Consider the following 27,929-nt stretch of genomic DNA (forward strand, 5'->3'; position numbering starts at 1 on the left):
GAGAGAAGCGTATCCTCGATTTGCACGAATTGGAAGAGATGCGTCAGCACTCATACGAGAATGCGAGGATCTACAAAGACAAAACCAAACGAATTCATGACAAGCGCATCATGTCTCGCGACTTCAAGGAAGGCGATCTGGTCCTCTTGTTCAATTCCAGGTTACGACTCTTTCCTGGGAAATTGAAAACCAGATGGTCAGGTCCGTTTGTGGTACGAAGGGTGCACCATTTCGGCGCAATTGAAATTGGGAATGACACATGTGGGGATTTCAAAGTGAACGGTCAGCGTCTCAAGCACTATGTGGCAGATCATGATTATCAGGAGCGGGTTGTTCAAGACCTCTCTGATCCCGTCTCACCGGAGGATTAGCACAAAGAAGGTCGAGCTTGAGACCTGAAACAAGCGCTTCTTGGGAGGCAACCCAAGCCTTTTCAGTTTACTTTTAGTTAGATTAGTTAGCTATTTTTCCTTTCTACCGAAAAGAATTACCAACTTCCACTTGATGCGACTCACATCATCTCCGATGCGACTTGCATCACTCGATGCGACTCGCATCCCACATGATGCGACTCGCATCAATGCGAACAGACGCAGCATCAGAAGGGGTGCGCCCAAACGACGCGAGTCTCACCATATAACCCTCACCCGCACCTTTCCTGTTCCTTTCTTCTTCCTCTGCCCAGCGAACCCCACCTCTCCTGTTCCTCGTTCTTCTTCGTTGCGACTCGAATCAACTCCGTGCGAGCCTCAACCGACCCCTCAACCCAAAACCCTAGCCTCTCCCTTCTCCATCCGCCGGCCTTCACCTCCTCTCCATCGATCACACCCATCTCCATCTCTCCCTGCCGAAACCTCCTTCTCACTTCCCTTTTCTCCATTGCCACGATCACAACCCTCTCATTCTCTCTTCTTCCGCCTCTGCTAGATCGCCTCTGCCGCCAGATACCAGTCAGTGCGACTCGCATCACTCCCAGTGCGACTCGCATCATCTCAAGGCGACTCGCATCAACAACAGTGCGACTCGCATCACAGCCATGTCAGATGCACCAGATTTTCCCACATTCAACGAGCGTCGCACCAAGCATAACTTTGAGCGACGTCAAGCCGAGCTCCGCCGACAGAGGGATCTCCGTATCCAACAGGGGATACCGGACCCTACTCCCTCTCCTTCAGAGTCTGAGGACCACGACTGGTCTCAGCTAGGCGCCAGTTCAGCTCGCACCAGTGGTAACTCCTCTCACTCTTCTTCTTCTCATTCTTCTCAGTCTTCCTATCACCCTTCTCCCGCACAAGCAGGGGCTGGGTTGGGCACTATAGAGTACAACTCTGATGACTCTGACCCCATCTCGGGTAGGGAAACCCCCCGAGCAGCAGACTACCCAGCCCCTCACTTCACTCTCTCAAGCCATGGTATGCTGGAACGCTTTCTCTACCTCAGGCAGCGCACTTATGAGAACACGCGCCGAGTCGATTTCGACACTTTGGATGCCTTTGGGGTTCGCGAGGAATTCCTTCGTCTCACTGGAAGGATCGGGTTCACTCCCGCCTTCTGGGCAATCGAGCGTAACTGCTACACCGAGCTTACCCTCGAGTTCCTCTCCTCTCTCAAGCTGCGTCAGGATGTGCATGGCTACTACTACATCAAGTTCCAGATGCTCAACCAGACGCACCGGCTCACTCTGGTCCGACTCCGTGAGTGGTTCGGATTTGACAGCGACCCCGATACCGATTTCCTTGACCATCGCGTGGGGTTCGACAAGGCTCATTTCTGGCGTCTGATCTCTGGGATGATGAGTGCCACCAGTGCCCAGTACCGCAGCATTGCCATCTCTCACCCGGTACTGCGGTGCATCCAGCGCACCATCGGCTGCTCTATCTTCGCACGCGGGGAGACTGCAGCCCGAGTCAATGAGGAGGACCTTTGCCTTATGGACCACATGCTCCGTCCTGAGGCTGAGTTGGTGCGACCGGACCTGATGTTGTTCATGGTCCGTCACTGGGTGGATCTCCAGCGCAACACGAAGGTGGGTGGCGCTGTTCGCATTGGCGCCTATGTCACCCTGATCGCTGACAGGCTTGGCGTCTCGACCGCAGGCCTCACTCTCTCTACTGGCCATCTCACCCTGGATGCCAGGGCATACGAGCGGGCGACTTTTCTAAAGATTGAGCGCGGTCCTGCTGGCCACAGTTCTCGGTACTTCTGGGCTCTGAAGGGTCATGGCTTGCATCTGATGCCTCTCCGCCTTGCACCCTTGTCTTTCGATGATGAGAGCACCTGGTTTTTCACCGAGCCCCTGCCAGACGAGCCGGCGCCACCTTCTCCTCCTATCCAGCCCACTTCTCCAGTCCATGATGACGTCGCCATGCCAGATGTCCCTCTCTCTCCTGCCCACCCTTACACTTCTCCTATGCACTTCCATGATTCCACATTCCAGGCAGCCACATCTCCCTTCCAGGCAGGCACATCTACCTATCATGCTGGCCCCTCCACTTCATATGCTGGTCCTTCCTATCCACCACCAGTTCCCTCACCCACTATCCAGGATATCTACAGCCTCGTCTATGACATGAGGTCTGAGCAGGGTGCCATTCTCTACGACTTACAACGCAGAGTGGGTGACATTGAGGATGTTTTGCGCGATTGGAGGTTCGACCCCTCCGATGACTGAGCAGGTTTGTTTTTCTTCTCCCCTTCCTTTTGCTTTATCCTAGAGTCTTGAAGCATTGAGGACAATGCTCAGACTAAGCTTGGGGGGGTGACTTTAGGATTTTTAGGATTTATTCGTTCTTACTTAGATCATGTTTACTTGTTTATTGCATTTTTAGGTAGGAATTTGTGTGATTGTGTAAATTGGAAACTTTTTGAATAATTGTTGGTGTTGATCAGGATGACCCTAGGAGATTCGAACTATCCCATAATTGACCAACAAACTGATGAGGACGAATGTTTTGACCATTTGTAATGATGAAAACTTGAAATGTATTGAGAAACTCATTTAGAAATTGACTTGTGCCTTCTCAAATAGGGAAATGGGGGTTATTGATAAAGAAAGTTTGGGATATCATTTGGTATGAATGAATATCAAAGGATGTGTGTATTCATGATATGTGCAAAAGAATAAAAATATAATAATAGATGGAGAAACCAAGAGTACTGGCAATAAGTCCTTTTTAGGGCGCCTTTGAGCTCATCTCCTAAATAAAACAAAAAAAAAAAAAAAAAATATATAAAAAAAAAAAAAGAGAGAAGAAACGAAAAGACGGAGAACATAAGAGTACTGGCAATAAGTCCTTTTAGGGCGCCTTTGAGCTCGTCTCCCACTTAAAAAAAAAAAAAAGAGAAGAAAATTTTGCACATATCAACACGCGAAGTCTGCAACTTTCTGACCTAAGCTTGTTCCAAGCTTGGGGGGGTTAAAAAGGGAAAATCTCCACAAATGAGGACAATAGTTAAATAGATAAATGATAACTTGATTGATTCAAGTGCTCAACTTTACAAGTATTCAAATATTTCAGAATTTGAAGTTTGGTTGGTCGATTTGTGTGGAGAATCAAGGTTAATTAGGAAAGTCCAAGTTATACCAACATGATTTTTTTAAAGTTCCCAATTGAAACAACTCATATAAATTCTTGCATTTAGGAAATTTGCATTTAGAGTCCAAACCGGTACCAATTTTTAGATTTCTGCTTGAGGACAAGCAAAGGTTAAGCTTGGGGGAATTTGTTATCACATTATTAGACCTATCATTTCGACTTGTTTCCATACGAAAAATCTATATTTTGAACCAACAAAGGGTACCTTTTACATTGAATATCCATAGAATGTGGTACTGCTAAGTTTTGGTTCTTACTTTGCAGGAATCAGGCGAAATTGGGCAAAATCAGGCAATTGGTAGACTTCAGGAAGCTCTGATGCGACTCGCATTCACCTGGTGCGAGTCGCATCCAAGCCCAAAGCGACCTGCGATGCGACCCTCACTGCTCTCTCTTGAAGACCATCTGATGCGAGTCGCATCCACTTGATGCGAGTCGCATCAACTGTTGCCGCCCAGTTCAAATTAAATCTGACAAGCCCAAAGTCAACTCTGTTGCCTATATAAGGAGGTCCTATGCCAGAATTGAGAAGGTTTTTTCCCCCTCTACATTCCAGAACACAAAAAGAGCGAAGATCAAGAGAGAAGAAGGAGATTGGAGCTTGCTTGAAGAAGAGGAGAAGAAGAGAAGATTGCAAGATCCTCTCCAATCCACCTTGGATCTTCGAGCTCCATTATGATCTGCCTATTCTCTCTCTCTTTCATGTTTACTTTTGTTATGCTTGAGTAGATCCCTGTTTCTTAGGGTTAAGATGTAATCTCCAAACCTTTTCTTTGAGTTGAATGATGTTTTGATCTAATGTTGAACTTGTGTGATTGTTGTTTGAGTATTCATTGTTTGCTTGATTGTGATTTCTTGATTGATTCTTGATTGTCTACTGTTAGATGTCTATAGCATCTCTTCTAGTAATTAGGCCTTGATGTATCTTGCAATTGTAATTGAGCACTTGAAGTAGATCTAAGATCAATAGTAACCGAGAGGTGAAATTTCTATTATCGAGAGGTTATAGATACTTCTAGTTAACCAGACAATCAATCTAGGTTAGATACCAGTAGGCGAGAGCCACAGGTCGAAGCCTCGCACAAGAAATCAACTTAGATACGAACTCATGTCAGCTCTGCTCGAGGGCCATGCGACCCGCATCAGAGATGATGCGAGTCGCATCACACAGGTCGCATCAGAGATGATGCGAGTTGTATGATAGGTCCAGAGAAGGAAAAGTTTGGAGATGAAGTCTGAAACCCTAAGAACACATTTTATAATTGATTCAAAACCAAATCTTTTAATCGCTTTCATTTACCTTTAATTGAATTGTCTTTTGAAATTTAGAAATTGAAACAAATCAAACCCAATTCTTCAAACTTCTAGTACCTAACTTGGATTTGTGAAAGTCTAGAATTGAGTTTAACCGTCCCTGAGGATCGATACCTTATTTTACTACACGGATAGGATTGTACACTTGCAATCCTAGACGTGAGTGGATTCAAGGTTTAAAACAAGTACAATTAGTTGTATTTGGAACTTTGTAAGCACACTCTGAGAAGCGAACAGGTACAAAATTATTTTTTTAACCATTAAAAAAATAGTGATTTTCTACCCATCTTAAAAAATAGTAAAAAAATTTCAAAAATTATAAAATTTCATCCTTAACCATATTTTAGTATATATATCATGTTGAATGGTTCGGATCAACAATTTAGACTTTGAAAATGAAGATATCTCCATTCTTATATTATGCATGTAGTTGTCCTGATCAGCCAACGGTTGAGATTGAAAAATAAATTTTCGAATTGAATATCAACTCTCCAATCACATAATCCATCTTCTTTTGATTATATACATCTATTTTATGTGTAGAAGTTTATGTTTAGTTAAAAACATGCTTGCCATACAGACTGTTACATGATTTATCACATTAAAATTGAATAAATCATTAGCAATTTGTTTCCTTATTTTTCCTTACAGCTATCTTCTATTATTCAAATTAAATTATTTCTTTATTTCCCTGCCATCTATAAAAACTAATTAATCTGCGATGCCACTTTTTGTTAACTCTCAATGAAGGTTTTTACAATAATCAATTGTCATTAATATATGTAGACTAACTTATATAGAAAGTTTTAGGTTTTTTACAATAATCAATTGTCATTAATATGGGTAGACTAACTTATATAGAAAGTTTTTTAAATACCGAAAAATTAACTCACATAATGAACAAAGATAGAAAAATACAATCCAATGTCTTTTATGAAATAATTAATAATACTATAATTTATCTAGAGAATAATCATTATAATGAATATAAATGAACATAAAAAAATTAATAATAAAAATATCACAAGGTATTCTTTATATGAAGTAATCCAGATGAGAGTTTTAATATAACAAATATAATATGCAATTTGGGTTATAAATTTTCAAATATAAACAAAAAATAAGATTTTCTACAAAATGTCGTAGCATTATAGAGAATTTTTTATTTTTAGAAATTATTATTAAATAATATAAGAATATAGATTCAGTACGTGAATTTTTTTATGGCTTAGAAGGGACTGAGTGGGTAACTCGGATTTAAATTTTGGAATTGAGTTAGTAGTCTGGGTCCAAAGTTTAAGTTCGAACCACTAATTTGGCTTCAAAGTTTGAATCTGAACTACTAACTTGGTTCAAAAGTTTTAATTCAAACTACTAACTCATAGCCTTCTAGACCATTGAAAATCTAACGTACTCAATCTATTTTCCTATATTATTTAATAATAATATTTAAAACCCAAAATTCTTTGGCAAAATTTTTGTGCTATAAAATGTTCAAATTTTACTTCTTCATTTATATTTGAAAATTTGTAATTCAAATTGCACATATAATTTATTGTATTGGAACTCTCTTATATTTGACTTACTTTTTTTTTCATAAAAAATATCTTGTGGCAATTTGTTATAAATTTATTTTACTTAGAAATTCATAAAGACAAACTGAATTTTTTTTTCTATTTTTGTTGACCACGTGAGTCAATTTTTCTATGCTTAGAAATATTAATGACGGACCAAGTATTTAATTATTGTGAAAAACCACTATTGAGATGTCCAAAACGTTGCAGATAAGGATTGGTTAGTTTTCATAGATGGCAGAAAAATTCTGCCAGTCAGTGGGCAGAGGATTTGATTCATTCATTTCTCCTCTTCCTCTGTAGTTTCGACAATGAAAATAGAAACAATCATATATTTCCGTATTTTGTTTAGGGCTATTGTATTTTTGTGAATAGATGAATAACAAATCTTGTGCTAACAAAAGGAATAATTATTTCTGACCTGAAGAGAAAATGAAGAATATCTAGAACTTTGGTGTAGAGAAATGATATGCTGAGAAAATTATTGTTAAAATAATTTTTATCAACAATATATATGTAGAGAAAATACTTATTCGAATCATTTAATTATATTTTTTTCAAATTTGTTTCTTTACATATCATCTCCTCTAAATTGTTTAATGACCGCTTGTGGAGAAAATTAGATATTAAATCGCAATGATATTTCAAAAAAAAAATAATGTTATATTTGATCATTTTTTCATTGGTTGTTGTTTCTTTTATTGTTATTTATTATTTGAATTTCTGTTTTTTCAATTTGTTTTTTGTTTTCATTTAAATATTTTTTTAAATATTGTGTGAATATCAAATAAAAAAGTCTCTTCATATTCTATTCAATTTTATAGCATGTCTCCGTTGCAACGCACAGATATGATACTAGTAAAATATGCGGTGCAATGAGATATGAAAGACAAGAGGCAATGAAACCCCTCATTCAAATAATAGGTTTTAGCCATCCTTCCAATGATTCACCTCCTAACATGACATTATTATGAAAAGCAACCCAATTGTTGTCTTTGAAGTTGTGAATTTTCTCGTCTGTTAGTATTTACTAAAAATAGAATTCAGAATGGAAAGAAGCAAAAGGATCCCACAGCTCGACATGCAAAATGTTCAAACTTTTCATCATTATCTTTGTAACAACGTGAAGTACTAGCAAAATTTCTTACTCGAATAAAAGCCTTGTAGGAGGCCAGCAATTTTTTGCCCTATTCTCAACTATATTGATTGAGGAACATATATATATCAAATTTAGGCACACCATATTCAAAAGTAAAATCCCCTAATACAAATTATCAGTCAAAGCTGGTAACGCAGTAAATTAAAATGTTTAATTAGATTCCTACAAGTAATGAATAGTCTACATCTCCACTTGAGTCCCAATCGATTGTTTTTTCCTCAAAGGCAATACTAGATTGTGACGGAATCCTGTTACCTAACAGTCTACGCATCATTGCGAGACCAGAAAGAAAAAGGAAAGACAGAACTAAAATAAGCAAAATTCCTGCAAACCATCAATTAACAAAAGTATCCACACATAAAAGATTACTCTAAAGCATATCTTACAAGCTATACATGACAAATCAATTCAAACATAATTTTGTACTTTTGATTCAAACATAATTTGTACTTTTGGAGGTACTATGTCTGAAACAACCTTTACTGTCGCCCATAAACCAAATAATAATTTATCTACCACAAAAGAATTCCCCTGAATGGTTTTCAAAAATTTTGGAAATTTCATGTCTGTTTTTAAATGGCTAAAATTTTACACAAAATCCTGCAAATGAAAATATGTCAAGGATACCCCACACAAATATTGGGAGAATTGTATTTGTGGCCAATCCTCACAAAAATAAGAAAAGAGGGGGCAATTGAAATGCTACTCTTTTGCATTAAATAACCGTGATGATAACAAGTTCAGAAGGACTGACATGCATAAATTTATTCCGAATCCAACAGATGATCCTAAAAAAATGTTTTAAGATTTGATATTGTTCAAAGTACGATAGAACGAAGAGAAAAAATACCTTCCACAACTTTATAGAGAGATGACCACCACCTCTCAGCTGGGACCTGATTCTGATTCAAAGTATCCTCTATCTCGCTATCATGCTTTCCTTGTAGAACATTCTGAAGAGTAATCACAGCATCCTTTTTTTTGTTGAGAATGTTGGCATCATCAATGATTTCCAACTTTTGAAGGTCATTTTGCAAAGAAGTGAGACTCATGGCAAGTGCGTACTAGGCTGCTGCGGCCCACCTTGTGGTTGCCAGCCATCGCCTCTGCCCGTCTTATCGCTTTGTTTCCTCCCTTTTCGATCTCTCCTCTTCACTGCCAAATACTAGCCCCTGATTTTTTTTTTTTGTTTACTAAGGGTTAATTTGCTTTTATGTGAATGTCTTTTAAAAAGGTAATAAAAAGTTTTTAGAAGCAAAAGGGGGAATACCCTTAAATATTCAGCATTGCTGGCACCAGTACTCTGCACCATCTTTGAGAAAGCACTTTCTTCAGTGCACAACAGACTCTCAGGTGTGTCGAACTCCAGTATCTACAAGTTCAATATGAAATAAATAATAGACCAAAACTTTTTTTTTTTTTTAAAAAAATTAACTTTCTGGTCCTTGTATGTGGTACTAAATTGATGCTAATTAGCAGCAATGGGTATATACCCAATTTCACCTTAATTGATATTCCCCATTTCAACATTATAAAGAAATCAACTTAGTTGCAAATAAATACATTTCACTTTATTTCTTCATCTTTCAGAATAATTTAATATGTGCCTCCAAAAAATATCAAAACACCATGCCTACCCAGGCAAGAAATATATCTCCTACCCCTCCCCCAACACACACACACACAGAAAGAGACGGCCAATATCCAATATCAGTTACTTCCTTGAGGTCACAATGATTCAAGTGGGCTCATAGACATTTTATTATCTTTTGTCATACAAGTTGAACCTGACCCAACTCATCAGCAGGTCGAGATGATCTAATCTGCAACCTGTAGTGAGTCAGAACATGTTGAACCAGGATCAAACCCAATAACCTATTGGGGACAGTCTCAGGCGGGTCGGATTGCCTGTTAAGTCAGGTTGAAAAAGCCAGCCTATCCTTCATGATTTCTTTGCTTCAATTCATATGGACAGTATGTGTTATCTCAAAAAGAGAGAAAGTCATTCTACCTTGCCAGTACTCAGGAGGAGGAGGCGGTCACAATCTATAACAGTGTTCAAGCGGTGTGCAATAATTAACATAGTGCAGGACTTGAACTCTTCTCTGATTGTCTTCTGAATCAGAGCATCAGTTCTAACATCAACAGCTGCAGTTGCTTCATCAAGCACTAGTATTTTTGCTCGACGTAACAATGCACGTGCCAGACTGAGCAACTGCCTCTGGCCCACACTGAAATTCTCTCCCGCCTCAGAAACCTATATGTTGCACCATGTAATATTGTGCTCAATAACAAGGTCATGGTACTTTGTGATTTTGTCATCATACAGCTAAATAAGGTTCTGGTTTACAAGAAGTACACCAAATATTGTATCTTAGTTGCAACGATACCCAATATTGGACCATCAAACTAGTATGATGGAGATAGTAGATCAAATGTAGACAATTTAACCCTATTAATTTCCTACTGAAGGCCCTTCCCTTCCAGTTCAAGCACACACCAAACAGATAAAACTAATAAATATTGAGCTAGTTATTATAATTCAAGTTTTGGTGAAAGTCATGGACCAAAAAGCACAGAAAATATTGGTTGTCCCTTGCAAGAACAGTGAATATTAGGGGTACTTCACACAATAATTTTCCTTTCATGTAATGGAAGTTCTTTTATTAAAAAAATGAAGGACCTCAGCATCAAGCCCTAGAGGATTCCTCCTAATAGCATCCTTCAGATGTGCTCTCTCAAGGGACTCCCAAAGATCTGCATCATTATGCTCCCCAAATGGGTCCAAATTAAACCGCACTGATCCTGCAGATAGTTGTCATAGTACTGTACATTAAGCCTTGATTATTCAAATTGTAAACAATATTAGAATATTAAGAAGTAGCATCTAAGCGATAAACCCGAAAAGAGGGAAGAATTGAATATACCAGACCTGAAAACAGAACCGGAGACTGCGGTATGATACCCAACACCTTCCTCAGATCCCAGAGGCCAAATTTGGAGATATCACAATCATCTATGAAAATTGTCCCCTTCTCAAGCTCCACAATTCTGAAAAGTGCATTGAGCATGCTGGACTTTCCTGCACCAGTGCGCCCCACAATCCCGACCTTCTCACTCCCTTCAATTCTAAAACTAATACCGTGCAAAACTGGAGGTAACTCTGGGCGGTACCTCAACCACACCTCCTTAAACTCGATTACCCCAACTGATGGCCAACCTGGCGGAGGCCTTTTCCCTTCTATGACAGGTGGGGCCTCAGGGGCCACATCAATGTAATTCCCAACTCGCTCCACTGCATTCAAGCTGTTCTCGGCCATACTCGCGAGCCGCAAAACTGCAGTGAGCAGGTTGGTAATATTCAAGGCATATGTAAGTAGAAGACCCATGGTAGAGGCAAAAGCTTTTTGGTTCTCTAAATTTTGGTTTTGCAAGACTGCAAATGTTGCGGTGAACCAGATCATGATGCCACCTAAGGTTTCAAGCCGGATAGCCAGCCATCGATTCGCACTCATATTGACTAAGGTGAAACGAACATTGTTGTCCATTGATTGGCCATTGATGAAAGCCATTCGGTCATATGCCTTGTAAGCACGAATTGTGGAGAGACCATTTAGGGCCTCGCCAAATTGAGCATAGACAGGCGATCGAGTTATGGAGTTCAGTCGTTTTACCTCCCGTGCAGTAGTCTGACAAACAAAGCATGCAAAAGAATGGACCGGTGAGAATTGATTGGAAATTTTCGAAAAAAAACATCTCCAATATTCTATATACAGAGCTCATATTCATATAAGAAAAGATACAAAATTTGATGGGGTCTTTTTTTGCTGTTGTTCTTATTTCCAACTCCAATCATGTCGTTAACTAAGAATCATCAATTAAGGCACCTCATAGAAATAGATCAAATTGAATTTAACAAACCAAACAGCTACAGAAAATAGTGAATTTCTGCTATTACACCAAAAAAACACTAGCACCAATGTTTTAAATTTTATATCACCAACCGATCACAATGTTAGGGTGCTATGTCAATAAACATATTTTGTAAACAGTAAAATAAGAGGACTTTATTTGAAATCAAGAAAAGAAACAAAATCAATTAGCAAAAAAGCAGATGAAGTTGTCTTTAACTGTAGGGATACCTGGTAATAGAGATAAGCAGCGTAAAACAAAATCAAGAGGGGCATAATGGCCCAGAGAGACATGGTGCTGACAATTCCAATAAGAACAAAAGTTGAGAGAAGCTGAAACACTTGCGCCAAGAACATGTTCACAGATACTGCCACATTTCGGTCAATGTCGCCTAGATCTTTTGCGAACCTGTTTATTATCCTTCCTAGTGGGTTTGTGTGGAAAAATACCATTGGTGCCCTTAATATTGAACTTAGCATGGCATCATGTAACCTCTTAGCAGCTCGTAGACTTGAGACAATGAGCCAGTATGAGTTTGAAAGAGTCACTATTACCTGTTACATAAAAAAGAGATAAGAAAGAAGTACACATGTTGGACAGTGTTTTTCCTGAATCATCCAATAAATTGATGCTTTCAAAAGAGTTTTAAGGAAATTTGGGAAAAAGAATGAGTAACTACATCTACAAAAAATTAAAATGAACCTTTCTAAAACTTGTACTATATCCAAGATAATATTTGAAAATAAAGATAACCCAACTCAACAAAGTTTTCCCTGTAAGCTTGCGGGCTAGAAGAGTGAGTTTCAGCACAAAAATAATTTTCCATGTGACCGTAACAAATAATAGATACTAAAACGTGGAAGAAACAACAAAGTTGTACAAAAACAAAATAATGTTAATAAAAGAGTGCAGAAAACAAATCTACCTGACAGAGAGAAATTATTGCATAGATAAGATTGTAAAAGCCAGGACTGTGATCCTTTGGCCCACTTTGATCAGTCCAAACACTCAACCAAGTGCTACTTGACATGCGGAGTATTTCAGTTAATGTGTAACAGAACAATAGTATTAGCACCACCCACAAGCCCCCCAAGGCATTCTTGTACCTAAATAAGCATCAATAAAATGTCAACAGCTATTCGTTGATGCATCAAGCACTACAAAGTTAAGATTTTTTATCTGTGATTATATATTAGGTTGCTTGCATTCCTTTAATTTGCACTTACAATTCTTAATTTTGTCAGTAATAAAACAGGTAATAATCAAATTTGAGAATAAGGTTCTCAATTCTTTGTTGCTGAAAGCTCTGCTGCAGGACCAAGTAGGCACCTTCATTCATCTTAAGCACCAGACATTCCTGGAAGTTAAATCATCCAATAAGGTGCAAACAAAATAACCTTACCTTGAAAGAACCTTTGCACTGACAACACCAGTTTCTCTCTCCTCCTGCTTAATCAGCACCGACTTCCCTCCCTTACCCTTACCAACCTTATCAGCAACAGTTCCATTCTCTATAGCAACTGCATCTCCATTTAGTTTGGTTCCATCTGTACCATTTTTATCTCCCTCTTTATCATCTTCCTGTTGTTCTTCCATTTTACCCGCATTTTCCATTAACTTTTTGAATAACTCACCAGTATCACTCAGCTCCTCAAATGTACCTTCTTCTTTCACCACACCATCATGTACCAATATTATTCTATCTACATATGGCAGAAAATGAAGCTGGTTCGTGACTAGCACTCTAGTTTTGTTTCTAAGCTGATCTTTGATGCACTTGTCAAAAACCTAAGATATATAATAGTTTGTATCAGTTAGCAAGGTCCAAATAGTATCATTTTTTTTTTACTATTTGTGCATGTCTTTTCATGTTTCATTGGGTTGATTTGACTTTCTTTAAATTTTCGTAGCTATATTAGGTCTACATCAGTTTGCACATTGTAACAATAGCTATAGTCCCCAAACAACCATAAACTACCTAATTATTTCTTTTGGATTTGCTTGAGGTTTCTATTAAATTAATTTAAGTCTACTGAGCTTTTATGGCTGAATCAGATTCATCCAACAACTCAACCAAAGATTCTGGTAAATTTTTGTACTGGACATTTTAACATTGTAGCAGCACCAGTACTCCAAGACTACAACATTAGATTGCATATTCAATCTTACCATTATAACTATCATATATAAGAAATTATTACCTGGCGACCAACATGAGCATCTAGAGCACTCAATGGGTCGTCAAAAACATACACATCTGAATCTGAATACACGGCTCTTGCCATAGAAACTCTCTGCTTCTGGCCCCCACTTATATTAACCCCTCTTTCCCCTATCTCTGTCAGATCACCTCCCTGCTCACCAAGATAATATAAAATCAATACACAATAAGCTTAGGCAATAAATACACAACTCATTAGGAAGAATAACTTTGCCCACTTACAGGGAGTTGCTCCAGATCATGTTGCAGTGAGGTCACCTCAATAGATTTCTCGTACTTCATGGGATCAAAAGAGGATCCGAACAAAATGTTGTCACGTACCTATGGGTAATAAAATATATATATTAAAAAAGAATGTTAATTATAACAATGTGAAAAAAAAAATTAGAAAAGACTAACATAAAGGAAATATTCTTATGGAATAACATGGACAAACATTTAAAAATAAGTAAACAAATAAATTAATTAGTTAATATTAACAATATGTCGTCGCTGCCACTCCTTTACCATAATCATTCAAGCACAAAAAAAGGCTAAGCAATTTATGAATGCCAAATCGTCACTTCTGACAACTGTTTGACAAACTTTAGTTCTCGTTCTATTGATTATTCAATACCATATATGATTGTTCTTTCCTAAATTACTTGTTTTATTAGCGTAACTTGCCGAGAAACCAATTAACTCTATCACGGCCAATTGAATCCTGACTCAAAGCAAAAATAAATAAAAAAGGCTACAGAACAGTTCTTACAGTGGCGTTAAAGATCCAAGAAATCTGAGGAACATATGCAACAGAGCCACGAACAACCACTGACGTGTTGGACCCAGCCACAGCTGGTAACTCGCCTAGCATTGCTGAAACAAGAGATGTCTTTCCTTCACCTGTATTTCCCACCACTGCCACTAGGCTACCAACTGGTATATCCAGATTCACATTTGACAGAGTTGGTCTTTCCGCCTATTCATTTCCAATATGGTTGCACTTAATTTATTTGTTCATTTTTACCGAATTTATAAGTCTGCGGTAGATACAACTGATATGTTTCTATAATTGCAAGAAACATCCAACACATTCAGGGTAATATGCAAATATATCAAACCATTAAAATTAAGGACAAGCCAACTGCTATCTCCAACTTCAATTAAGCCAAATCACTTTGAAACCATTTCGTGCAAAGTTGCAAACTCAACATGAAAAATACTATTTTTTGTCCCAGTTTAAGGTTAGAGAAGAAGATCAGGCGCGTAGGTTAGGGCAAGCTTCAAAATCTAATGGCTTACCTTTCCATCACCTAATCAAATAAATGGTTCCTATAGCAACTAGACAAATTACACTGCTTGTTTCAAAACAATTGGTCTGATTTTGAATATGGAAAAACATTGCAAATAATTTGGAAAAAAAGAAACAAACATATAGTGTCTGTCGAGCAATAATTTTAATCATACGTTAGATTCCCATGCGAAGAAGCCATCTTTTATTGAGATAGCAGGAAGCACAGGATCAAGAGGTGGATTGGGCAAAAGCAATCTCTCTTCAGTCAAGAACAGATCCTCTAAACGTTTCAATGACACATTGGCATTGACAACCTTCACAATAACAAATTACAGAAAGAGTCTTTATAGTTAGAAAAAGTAGGGCTACAATTAGGAACATATTCATTTTAACTTCATGTTTACATTTGCCAAGTCAAGCTATCAAAACCATTGAAAAATTCTGAAATATCACCTGCAATCCCCAAATAATTACCAAAAAAATCCCTTTATCCCCTCCTCCACTACTTAAAGATATCCAAATGATCTCCCTTTGTTTATATCCACATAAAAATGAGGAAGAAAAGCCGGATGATTTGACTCTATGAAGAGAAGAGAAGTGGAGTATATGTGATATTCCAATGTTCTAACTAGATTAACTGTGATTGTTCTTTTGTTCAAGGGATATGCCTGATGTTTTGATCTTTTACAGGGAAAGAGCTGGCATCATTCTGAAATATAGTGTACCTGAGTGATTAAATTGGGAAGCATGAAAAGAGGGAACCTCAGCACAGCAAAGAGAGAGAGAGAAGTGAAAGCCTTAGCAGGTGTAAGATATCCCCCAAGCAGAGTATACACGCCGAATGATACAACCGTTACTAAAACCGGTATGCTGTTCAATATAAAGCTATTCAACTGAAACAAAAATAAAATAAAATAATAGCACTAGTTAGTATGTGTAATTATATGGCTCTACAGGCATCATAGAGGTTTTAAACTCACCCAACTACTTCATTACCTTTTATTATATTACATTATTGTGTGCATGTGCATCTGCTGGGGTGTGTGTGAGAGGGGGGGGGGGGGGGGGGGGGAGAGAGAGAGAGGGACTTACAGCAGCGAGTAGCTGAGCCTTACGAAACCAAGAGAGTTGATCATCACGAATTCCTTGCACCTTAGACTGAAAGCTTTGTTCCCATGCATAGCACCTAAGGCAACACATCATTTCTTTTAGAAAAAGGGACATTTAACATGGTAAAATAATATATATGCATGTATGAGAAATATATACATACTTCACACTGTCCATGGCAGCCAATACTTCATTCATGAGGCCAATACGCTTGTCGGTACGCTGTAACCCTTCCTTTGTTAGCTTTTTCATTCGGCTTATCACAAGTGTCTGTTCAAGTAAGCACAAGCTGAGATATTTGAAACAGAAGTTAAGCTAGATGTTACAAACAGGAAATATACCTGAATAGGAAAGAGAAGGACGAGCATCAATGCACCGACAAGAGAAGCAACACCTAATTGTGAGTAGAGGAGCACCACTGCGATGATAATACGAAAAGGAGCCGACCACAAGCTATGCAGTTGCTGGCATATTTGCTAAAACATAAAACAAACAATAGAACTTGTTAATAACTTACATGATTACTGGTTCACTATCAAGTTGACACAGATACTTGAAAGAAGACAATGTCCATGTGCATATTTGCAACCAAAATCCTTGAGCTGCTAGCACAATCATGAACTTCTATGCATCAAAGAACTACCTGAAGTGCTTCAGCATCAGTTGTCATCAAGTTGGTTATCTTCCCAGATGCAAATTTACGGTGACTTTCATGGGTTAATCTCAGAGATTTACGAAAAACAGCAGCCACCTGTCATATCATCATACCAATAAATTAATTAGGGTTTTACCTTTGATTTAAATGAGATGTGCTCTTGTAAGCTGAAACTCAACAACTTTTGGCTTCAGTTATAATAGTTAAGAGGAAATTTGGTTCCCTGGTTAAGAGTACATTAGTGCAATTAAGCCAGTTCTTCGTTTGACTTGACCTTAACTTTTATGATTGGATGTTTATTGTGAAGAACCCAAAAATGTTGGAGTGAATTGCACAAGGTACAAATAGAGGGTGTTAATTGTAAAGATCTCTTGATACACTTGATAAAGTCAAAGGTCCATACCAAGGTGGCCCTGAGCCTGAAGCCAGTTCGCATCACATTCTGAAAGTATTGTGCTTCACACAGAACTCCAAGCGCCTGTTATTAGGAGTACATCAAGAGGAATAAAAATAAATAAAAGTTAACATGTTCATAGTCTTTCATTATAATATATAAAATTTTAGAAGTTAAATGTTTGTACCACTCCAGCAAAGATGGAGAAGGCATAGATGTAACCGTGCCAAACTGGATCATCTCTTTGCATAGACTACAGTGGAAGCATGAAAGCGTTTCTTAAATGACAACAAAAACACATGTATGTTAGGCAAAAGATAAGGGAAATTATTCATAAATTACATACAGCTAAGAGGAGGTTCAATATCACAGGTCCGACAAACTGAGAAGCATCATAGCCGATCTAGAAAAAAAAAAGAGCAGAAGTAATCAATAGCCAACTACAGTCAGTGTGATTCTATTCTTCCTTAAATGGGTCACAACATTTTAACCATCAAGTACACTGACATAGTTTAATTAGAAATTTTGAACTGTACCTTGAAAAGTCCCCCAAGCCAGAATCTGCAAAGCAAGGAAACATTTAAATTAAAAAGTTACTTCTTTTTTTTTTAAAACAAAAACAAAGAGAAATTGAAATTACCGTCCACCAAGGCTACAATTAAGTGCCCTTAAAAGCCAAGGTTTAGGTTTCTGTGTTTCTTCAATCCAGCACTGCTGAAATCTGAAAGAATGTGAGAGATATTCAATGTAAGAAGGATTGTTGGAAACAAATAATGAAGATATAATGTAACAATAATGTACCTGGTATACAATGTCTCTGTTCGATCCCATGTGTCCAGTTTCCACACATCCTTCTCTGTAATGGGTCGTTTGTACCCTTGTTGCATTAGAGGCGTCATCCATGAAAAAAATATCTCTGTGCAAAATTTTAAAAAAAATATGTAAGTGACATAGCAATCCATTATATGTCACTTCGTATTGTAATCCCTACTGACACTGCAAATTTTGAATTTTGTATGCAAAATCTTAGGAAAATGTTTTCGAGGAAGAAAAATTTTCGACAACATAAAAGCCTCAACAGCAGAAAAATAATATATATTTGGATAACTTACTGGAGAAAATGCTAGCATGCCTCTCGGGACATATGTTTTCTCCACTTGCAAGAGGCTCATACTCTGTGTCGTCAGAAAGTGCCTCATTCCTAAGAGGCATGTAACCAGCATATGCTTCCAAACTAGGCAAATGTCCCAGTAATAAAATCCCAAAAAGAAACTGCAGAATTAATGAAAACAATATTTACTCAGTAATAATAATTTTTTTTTTTTATGAAAGATGTGGCATAGCCACCGATTTCCATTAAAATGAAAATCACAAATTTACACATTGTTACCAGCTGCCACAAACCAAAACAAAAGTATAATACATACCTACAAAAGAGATTACCTACCAAATCAACACAATATAACCTAGAGCTATGGCAAATCACAAAACAACCAAAACCTACAAATATAATCTGCAGCAAACAACAGTAAAGTAAAATGCAATTACACCCCTACAGTATCCAAATTCAACCACGGCACCATCTGCATATCTTCTTCACCATCCAAAGTTGTTAAGTAATTGCAGGAGATCTTTTCTACTTAACCCTTGAAACCAGAAAAAATTATCGTGTTCCCTACAGGAACATAGAATAGCGAACAAATTCCCCTCCACTGTAAGTTATGTTTGTGGAGGGAAAAATGAGGAAAGATTTTGATATCTTTAAGTGGCTGCCGTCTGCCGATAAAAGACACATCTTCATGCTTTGTAAGGCTAGAAGGGATATTTGTGGTTCTGTAGGGATTAGCTGCAACTTTTACTTATCTGAAGCACTGTTGATATCATATGAAAAACTATTTATTTAGCAAAAGAATAAATGCCACCTTGCATGCTAACTCGGCAACATAGAGATAAAGGCTCATTCTGCAAAAGAACAGAGAAATCAAAAATTTAATTTTACTAAGCTGTGAAAATTGTAGAAAATAAGAAAAATAAACTTGTATATTACAGGTTTCCTTTTTCAAGTACTGGCTCAAGTTCATATTGTTTTGTTACTAACTGGATGTTCTTTATAACTGTCAGTAAACATATATTTTTGGGAATTATTTTAACTTGATAGTTACCAAGTACTATAAGTGTTTGCTGTGAAGATGCAAAATAGTACAAAAGACCAGAGAGTCTGAGAAAGTGTTGTACTAACGGTGAAAGGTAGTCTCTGACAGCAAAGACAAGATTGAATACAGTAATTTCTCCAATCCAAACATAGATCATCACAAACCGAATGTACCACCTAAATTCCCGTATGTATATCTTTGTTTCTGCTATAAGCATGACAAGCACACAACTCCAGGCTGCAGCTTCAATGACTACTGTCAGAACCTATGAAGGTGAATAGTAAATTCAGATGAGAAAGCTCTTTTCAAAAACATATATTATACAACAAATTGTAATTAGATTAATACCGGAAATCTGAGAACCATATATTAAAATGTACCAGCTTCAAGTTTGGTAAGCCTGGTATGATACAGTTATGATACCAGCCTAATGAAACTTCATTTTGGTTTTCTATTATGTGCGCTGGAGAAACAAGAAATGTATCAAAATTATAAAAATAAAAATAAATAATGAGCAAATTATTGGGCATGGACTTGCATGGTACAGTCTCAGGGTTTAGCTCAACAAATTCATTACAAACATCAGATATTTGTATCTGGAAACAAAAAGACCAGTAAATAGGATCACCCCTAATGTATTATCATGACAACAAAAAAGTAAAGCAAAAAAGATGTCCTACAAAAAGCAAGGAATTGTAACTCAGTAAAACTTTTAATAGGCAACTAACCTCAAAGGGTGCGAGACTTGACTGTCCATCCAGATTCACAATTGAATAACCCATTATGACCCGAAAGAGTGGTTCAGCCACACAAAAGGCCGTGAAGATCATGAGAACATAGCTGTAAAACTGTGACTTCATACTATATCTTTGCACCGTGAGATCCTTTGTGATTCGCCAAGTCCGGTAGAAGCAAGCACCAAACAGTGCTAAATGGGAAATGCCCAAGATCACTGTCTGCATGCCACATGGCGTGTACATGCCAAATGCACTCTCTACAGCTTGAGACCATACACCACCTTGTACCGGCTGACAGTACCAGTCTAACAGATCAAAACCCATCTCTGGCACCGAATTAAGTTATCAATTGCTTTGACTTCGATCCCTTAACAGTGTGAGCTTAATTAAAAAACCTGTATCAATTGAATACACAGATTTTTTATTTTATTGAACAGAGATGTTTTTCCAAATATTGTGTGAACTGATAAGTTTAAATGGTTGCTTCCGCTGTTCTTCTCTGATTTACTATGCATTTCTTATTAAAGAGAAACGGAAAGGTTCTGGGTCAGGTAAAAAGGGTACCATTTTGCAGTATTGCATTTATTAGAAAAGCACAGATTTTAATATACCCTAGGTGGGATCAGATGCTGAATTTTGTTTTTTTAAACGAGCAGGCGAATAAGAGAACTGATGTTATGGACATAATTCCAAGCCAAAGGAGCTATTTCCCCACCCACCCCGAGGAACTAGGAATCAGCAACAATAACGAGAAAAACTCGACCAAAACAAAATTAAATTCAAAAGTCAAATTCGTCTTCGGAAGAAACAAATACTAACCCAAGTACCAAGATTCAATAAGCATGAACAAGAGCGGAAAAAAATAAGAGCAAATCAGAGCCACCCAAATAAAATTTACAAATCAGAGCCACCCAAGTACCAAGTACCTCATGATTTAAGCAAACAACTTTTTCCCGGATCAAAATTTTAAAACATTATCCGCTTGAGTAGAACAAATCAGAGCCACCCAAATAAAATTTACAAAACCAAATTAAACTTACCTTAAATCAGAAATCCAAATGAAACTCTCTTTCAATCCTCTCAAGTGAACATTCCATCATATAGAGACGCAACGAGAGAAGCGAGAGAGACCACCCCTTAGCTCGGGAAGAAAAGGAGAGGAGAATATACAGACACAAGCACACCGAGTCACCGAAGTCTCCATCCTCTGGGTCTGCGGTCAGAATGGATCAATGGAACATGTCCTAAATCATTGGTATCATCATTTGTAAACCTTCAAATCCTTTTATTATTTGATTATATTCCTAAAAAGTTTCCCTTCTCCGGACGAAATTTTTATATTCAATGTTTTACAGTGTGGTCATAGGGTTGGCAACGAATCCAACCCAACCGAACTTATCTTTCAGTTTGGTTTGAATTAATTTCGAACCGAATCTTGTTTGATTTGTTTCGAACCGAATTTGATTTGATTCGTTTCGAACCGAATCTATTTCAAATCGAATTAATTGCGAACTACACATTTTTCGAATCAAATCCGAATCGAATCACGAACTAAATTATTTTTTAACAGTCCTAGTTATACCGGTAGTTTATACATTAATTTTTTCTCGCGGGACAAAATTCACATGGCTTCCTTTTACCGGTATGAAATATGAAATGAGTGTTTTTAAGTTGAAAAATTGTTCATGAAAAAATACATCAGAGACGGCTTTCTTGGTATGAACTATGAGAGACGACCGAAGAAAAAGGAGAGACAGCCATCTAGGCCGGAGAGAGGAGTGACAGCCGGAGAGACAGCCAGTCGCCGAGAGCATCGGCTAGATTTTAGAGCTAGAGGGAGAGTGAGTTAGAGAGAGGTGGAGAGAGAACTAGGTTATTGAGATTTGAGAGCAAGGGAGTGTCGGCTAAGTTAAATTATGACTCTCTATCTTGGATTTTAATTTCATCAGGTAAATGGACGGCCGATGTTATTATGAGATTCGAACCATAAAAGACGAACCCATTTCGATCAAACCAGGCTAGGTTTGAGTTTGTTTTGAATTAACTTCGAACCGAACCTGGTTTGGTTCGTTTCAAATCGAACTCATTTCGAATCGAATCACGAACTACGAATTTTTTTGCCAGCCCTAAGTGTGGATGAGCCGTAATTTTTATTCATAGGAAAAAAAATAAAAATAATAAAAATAAGAAGCGTTGCGGAGAAATTTTGAAAACAAGAAGTCAATATCGTTAAAAAACCAATTAATATGGACGGGACGTCATGCCAATCTTTAGTTCGACAAAAGAAAAAAAAAATTAACCGGGACACCATGCCAATCTTTGCGACCATTTTTATTAATACCCCTCAAAAAAAAGAAAATTTTAAAAATACCCCCGAAGTTTATTTTTTTGTTTAGGGTGTATGCCAAAAAATAAGACATTTGATATATCTATGAGTGAGATGTCAAATTTTTTATAACTTTGATTTGATTTGTCATTTGGATATCAGAAGTCTAAAGACAACACTAATTAAGGACTTAGTTTTGATTCAAAAAATTTCAAACTCTGACAGCTTGTTGTTATTTCAAAAATTTTGATTAAATGATGTCTTGGAACTTTGATCTTCTTTTCTTTACTTCTGGTACTAAAACAGTAGTGTGGAGCAATTAATATATGTTCAAACATCAAATTAGATCTCTATCCATACACAAAGCACTATATGTAATAGCGACACAATAGCGTTTTCATACCTCTGGTATGGTACCAAGTCCAAACTCAACAGCCAAGCACTAGGCAAAGGCGCTAGTATAGTGCAATGCACTAAAAACATCAAATTTGACATTTGCTGGTAAATTAGCAAATCTGGACTGATACAAGGACCAAACTGCAAAAATGATTACACCAGCATGTAGAGCATTCAAAAATACACAGAATTGACACAAATTTTAATTTATTTGTATTTTTCTACAGTTAGTTATGAATTTCCAAAGTTTAGCTTTCGAAACAACTTTAAACAGTCATAACTTTAGCTAGGAAAGTCGGATTTGCGCGTATGACGACTTTTCGAAAAGGGGAGGATGAGACGGATCCGAATATCACCTAAGGGACCATTCTTGATATTCAAAGCATCATAATTTCAAAAAAAATGTCGTTTAGGGCCTCAAAAATCCAGTTTAAGTTTTCGTTCGACGGTAGGCATTAAAAAACAACGATTTTAAAACCATCTTAATAAATAGTAAAAAAATTCAAAAAAATGTAAAATTTGGTCTCCAAGCACATTTTAATATAAATTAAACATCTAACGGTTTGGATCAGCTATTTGGACTTCGAAACTAGAGATATAAGCACGAATTAAAACACCACATTTAATTCGCGAAGTAGCGTAGCCTTACTCTACATGTATATATATATATATAGAGTAAGGCTTGGGTGCTATGGATAGCATAGAGGCCTCTATGCTACGGCTCAATATTCGAGTTTTCAAAATCCAAATGGTCGATCCGAACCGTTCATCTTATTCTCCATATTAATATCTGCTTGGAGACCAAATTTTACATTTTTCTAAATTTTTTTACTATTTATTAAGTATTTTACAAAATTGTTGATCCAATGGTGGCTGCACAAAACAGTAAAACCGTTGGATTAGCGATTTTCAAAGTGGCTTAATAAATAGTAAAAAAATTCAGAAAATTATAAAATTTGGTCTCCAAGCAGATATTAATATGGAGAATAAGATGAACGGTTCGGATCGACCGTTTGGATTTTGAAAAGTTGAATATTGAGCCGTAGCACGGGAGGCCACTATGCTATCCATAGCACCCCAGCCTAACTCTATATATATATATATATATATAGAGAGAGAGAGAGAGAGAGAGAGAGAGATGGGCTACGGTGAGTTGCGAAGTAAAATGTGTTTCTACTTCACGCCGTATTTTTATTTTGAAAGTCCAAACGATCGATCCGAACCGTTAGATGTTTAATCCATATTGAAATGTGCTTGGAGACCAAATTTTACATTTTTTGGAATTTTTTTACTATTTATTAAACATTTTTTAAAATTGCTGTTTTGCTGCGAACAGTAAAAAACAGTAAAATTTTCTGGACCATCAGATCAGCGACTTTCAAAATTGCTTAATAAATAGTAAACAAATTCCAAAAAATGTAAAATTTGGCCTCCAAGCACATTTCAATATGGAGAACAAGATGAACAGTTTGGATCGATATTTTGAACTTTAAAATCGCAAAATATGAGCGTGAAGTAAAATGGTCGCTTTACTTCGCAACTCACCATAGCCCACCTCATATATATATATATATATATATATATAGAGAGAGAGAGTATGGCTAACGCGCTTCCTCTAGCATATGGGCCGAAATGCTTCCGGTGAAAAGTTGAAATTTCAAAATCTAAAAAGTCGATCTGAACCGTTCATCTTCTTCTCCATATTAATATCTGCTTGGAAACCAAATTTTACATTTTTCTGAAATTTTTTACTATTTATTAAGCCATTTTGAAAATCGCTGATCCAACGGTAGCTTCTGATTTTTACTGTTTGGTAAGCCACCGTTGGATCAGCAATTTTCAAAGTGGCTTAATAAATAGTAAAAAATTTCAGAAAAATGTAAAATTTGGTCTCCAAGCAGATATTAATATGGATAAGAAGATGAACGATTCAGATCGACTTTTTGGATTTTGAAATTTCAAATTTCCACCGGAAGCATTTTAGCCCATATGCTAGAGGAAGCGCGTTAGCCGTACTCTATATATATATATATATATATATATATGAGAAAATTGTGAGATTGCCACTACAAAACCTTGATATTGTGAGAATGCCACTACAAAGTTCAAACTTGTGAGAATGCCATTACAAAACTTCAATAATTATGAAATTGCCATTAATAGTGTATTCTTATACTTTTTTTATGAAGAATTAATTAAAAAATACTGATTTGGTATACGTATTTTTATATTACCAATTTTACCCTTAATACACAAATCAGGCAAATACGTTCTCCTCTTCAGAACGCATTTCTCTTCAGTCCACCCAAATCGCGTACCTCCTCCTCTTCAGAACAACACGCCTCCTCCTCCTCTTCAGTCCAGGCGACTAATCACCGCCGCCTCCTCCTCCTCTTCATTCCTCCTCCCAAATCACTGCCTAATCGCCGCCTAATCACCTGGGTCAGCTCCCTACCTCCTCCCTAATCGCCTCCTACCCAGCTCACCATAAAAGGTATCAATCTTTCTTATCTCTAGTAGCATCTCGTGACAACAACTGCTCTAACAAAGAAAAGAAGGCATGCAAGTCCGTAGCAGGAGCTGAAAGACCCTTTAGGTAAATACCTCTAGTTTGCAATTGATCTTTTCATCTTAAAAGACCCTTTCAATTTTGTTGAATTATGTTTCTCCAAAAATATTGTTAAAAGTGAGTATATCTCTATCTGCAGGATATAATTAATTGAATTTAGTAGATGCTAAATATTGCAATTTGTTGTGGATAATTAATAATTTCTGGTTGTATACTGCGTTTAATGAATGGCATTTTGATTTAAACTGGTACCTGTTGTAAGTGTACCAATTAGAAGTTGGTTGTTCCATGGTGAATTGGAGTTGAATTACATTACTGGAGCACAAGTGATACTTTTCTTTGTTCTAATTTGCAAAGCTCTCTACAGAATCTCTGACAGCAGCTACCAAACCAGTACTGGTACCAGTTTTGATTTCCTCTGGCAGGCAGCCCTCCAACATTTAGAGTGACATTTAAATCATTCTATAATATATACAACTACAAAGAAGCAAAATATATTACATTACTGAAACTTTTTGTACATCAACAATTGCAGTGGGTGTTTTGGGTGCTGTCAAGTGGGCTCGTTCTGTGGCAATGCATTTCTGAGAAGAGAAAGAGGAGGCTATGGGTGATGCATGGAATTGTAGATAATTTCATAAAAAAAAAGAGGTGCTCCTAAATTATTTACTGTTTATTGGAAGGCCCTTTGCTTAATTTATCTACTTCGCTTATTAGTCATTGTTTTAGTCTTTTACTGAATTGTGTAATTTTGTAGATTAGGTTTTTAATTCAGGCAGGTTTTTTTATTTTGTAATTTTGTAATTTTGTAGAAGAGTATAAGTTTATAGCAATTAAGTTGTTCCATAAATTGGTTTTCATTTTATTCCTTTTGATAAAAATTTTGTTCTAATTAATCTCTAAGGAATGATGTAAAATTATAATTTTGATGTCATAACTGAATTTCTATATTATAAGTCAAATACATAGTAGCTTGTATTATTGTATTTCCACCATTAAAAGGTACTTTCATTTCTATTGATATGTTTATGGATCAGTTTTAATCTTCGTTCTAATCAAATCTCTGTTTTAACCCTACCAAGCTTAATATCAAGATAAGAATCAAAAGGAAACAAGTACTATCTTTGGTAGTCCCTAGTCCCTACCAAGCTTTCAAAAAAAAAAAAAAAATACATGTACATCACACATTAATTTCTCTAGAGATCCTTCCTTTCATATGCAAAGATAACTTAGACTTGACAAACACAACTACATTGATCATCATTTTACCAGAGGCACACCGGCAATAACTTAAAAGAAGAAAGACAAATAACACTTAAGCTAAACTCTTAGTACAACTTGATCTTGCCATGTGATCTTTCTCTTTCCCTTCCCATCACTACAAACTGATGTTCTTACATCACTAGACATTGCACATTGCATGTTCACCTTCTAATAGTAGCTTTTCATTTTGTCATGTCTGACAGATAGCAATAGTAATCTTCCTTCCTGAAATTATTTCATTTGAAGGAATAAAATATTCAAGTTAAAATTGACCCAGTTGAAATAAATTCTCAAAAAGGAAAGGAACATATCTAAATTCTCAAAAATAAATTCATTTGACCCAGCTTTGTTCTTTTATTTATGTCACTGAAGCACATTGTAGCCATGTACAAACAAAATGCAAACATATTTCCAGAAAGCATGAACAAATCTATACCGAAAATAGTACCAGTGTGAATGAATTTATACAAAATTTGACATCATGCAGGTGTAATAATGCTGGTATAAATACCAAATATAGCACCACAACCTCCCTGGGCAAAAATTGAAAAGAGAACCATGGCAACAACAGAGATTGGTAATGATTCAGCTCTGCCAAGCCAGAGAATGTCTTTGTTCATATCTCCTTTTTTCTGGAGACTTTTAAGATTTCCATCAGACAAGGTTACCAATTTCAGATTTTACTATAGTTTCAGATTTTACTTGGAATTTACTTGTCAAAGGTTACCAATTTCAGCAAACTACAAAATTACTATAAACTTTCAGAAATTTAGAGAGAGAGAACAAGAGAGAAGAGAGAGAGCTTACCAACTTCACAAGACTCTGAAGGAAGTCGTGAAATAGTTTCAGCCGAGAGGAGAGGACCGAGAGAGAGAGAGAGGAGAGAGAAGCGGTTGTCACTGGAGAAGTTGGCGCCGAGAGAGAGTAGCGTTTGTCGCTGGAGAACTTCGCGCCGAGAGAGGAGAGGAGCGGCGGAGACATCGCTTGTTCCGATTAGAGCCTGTGGCTGCTACGCGTGAGAGAGGGAGAGAGAGAGAGAGAGAGAGGGGGGGGGTCGTGTATTTTAATCAAGGGTATTTTAGGTATTAATTTATTTTTTATTTTTTTAAGATTGATAGAGTATAAATGGCAATTTCACAATTATTGAAGTTTTGTAATGGCATTCTCACAAGTTTAAACTTTGTAGTGGCATTCTCACAATATCAAGGTTTTGTAGTGGCAATCTCACAATTTTCCCATATATATATAATTATATATATATATGAGTACGGCTAACG

At 36.9% G+C, this 27,929-nt stretch overlaps 1 protein-coding gene and 2 long non-coding RNA genes across 4 annotated transcripts; 1 reads left to right on the forward strand and 2 right to left on the reverse strand.

Moving 5' to 3' along the window:
- Positions 1 to 7,570: 7,570 nt before the first annotated feature.
- LOC144569499 (ABC transporter C family member 2-like) lies at positions 7,571 to 21,387 on the reverse strand. Of its 2 annotated transcripts, XM_078319873.1 has the most exons (29): positions 21,139 to 21,387; positions 20,090 to 20,493; positions 19,448 to 19,626; positions 19,131 to 19,170; positions 18,321 to 18,480; positions 18,010 to 18,124; positions 17,849 to 17,929; positions 17,745 to 17,769; positions 17,555 to 17,611; positions 17,396 to 17,461; positions 17,218 to 17,292; positions 16,803 to 16,910; positions 16,501 to 16,635; positions 16,323 to 16,429; positions 16,142 to 16,235; positions 15,775 to 15,942; positions 15,223 to 15,363; positions 14,528 to 14,734; positions 13,999 to 14,097; positions 13,757 to 13,909; positions 12,958 to 13,343; positions 12,481 to 12,661; positions 11,786 to 12,109; positions 10,576 to 11,332; positions 10,327 to 10,448; positions 9,655 to 9,900; positions 8,914 to 9,015; positions 8,494 to 8,815; positions 7,571 to 7,906 (listed from the first exon to the last, which is right to left on the reverse strand). In XM_078319873.1, exons 2-28 carry the CDS (start codon positions 20,420 to 20,422, stop codon positions 8,759 to 8,761), a joined length of 4,518 nt encoding a protein of 1,505 aa, XP_078175999.1. In that variant the 5' UTR covers positions 20,423 to 20,493; positions 21,139 to 21,387; the 3' UTR covers positions 7,571 to 7,906; positions 8,494 to 8,758. The 2 variants fall into 2 exon arrangements, with proteins under 2 accessions (XP_078175999.1, XP_078176000.1); XM_078319874.1 differs by lacking the exons at positions 7,571 to 7,906; positions 8,494 to 8,815; positions 8,914 to 9,015; positions 9,655 to 9,900; positions 10,327 to 10,448 and having other exon boundaries at positions 11,227 to 11,530.
- Positions 21,255 to 26,065, forward strand: LOC144569500 (uncharacterized). The gene is made up of 3 exons (XR_013516077.1): positions 21,255 to 21,353; positions 25,082 to 25,416; positions 25,925 to 26,065. It is a non-coding gene; the product is annotated as an uncharacterized LOC144569500 (long non-coding RNA).
- A 120-nt stretch (positions 26,066 to 26,185) lies between these two features.
- On the reverse strand, positions 26,186 to 27,668 carry LOC144569501 (uncharacterized). Its single transcript, XR_013516078.1, has 2 exons — positions 27,460 to 27,668; positions 26,186 to 26,877 (listed from the first exon to the last, which is right to left on the reverse strand). It is a non-coding gene; the product is annotated as an uncharacterized LOC144569501 (long non-coding RNA).
- Between the last annotated feature and the right edge of the window lie 261 nt (positions 27,669 to 27,929).

This window comes from Carex rostrata, chromosome 18 (genome assembly GCF_964058835.1).
Source record: "Carex rostrata chromosome 18, lpCarRost1.2, whole genome shotgun sequence".
Classification (NCBI taxonomy): domain Eukaryota; kingdom Viridiplantae; phylum Streptophyta; class Magnoliopsida; order Poales; family Cyperaceae; genus Carex; species Carex rostrata.

Excerpts from the sequence above, each read along its gene's own strand:
- LOC144569499 (XM_078319873.1), bottom strand. The coding sequence starts at position 20,422 with ATGGGTTTTGATCTGTTAGACTGGTACTGTCAGCCGGTACAAGGTGGT. Across the intron at positions 16,236-16,322 it reads GCTGCCATGGACAGTGTGAA|GTGCTATGCATGGGAACAAA; the intron begins GTATGTATATAT and ends GTGTTGCCTTAG. Across the intron at positions 14,735-15,222 it reads TCTTCGCATGGGAATCTAAC|GCGGAAAGACCAACTCTGTC; the intron begins GTATGATTAAAA and ends GGAAATGAATAG.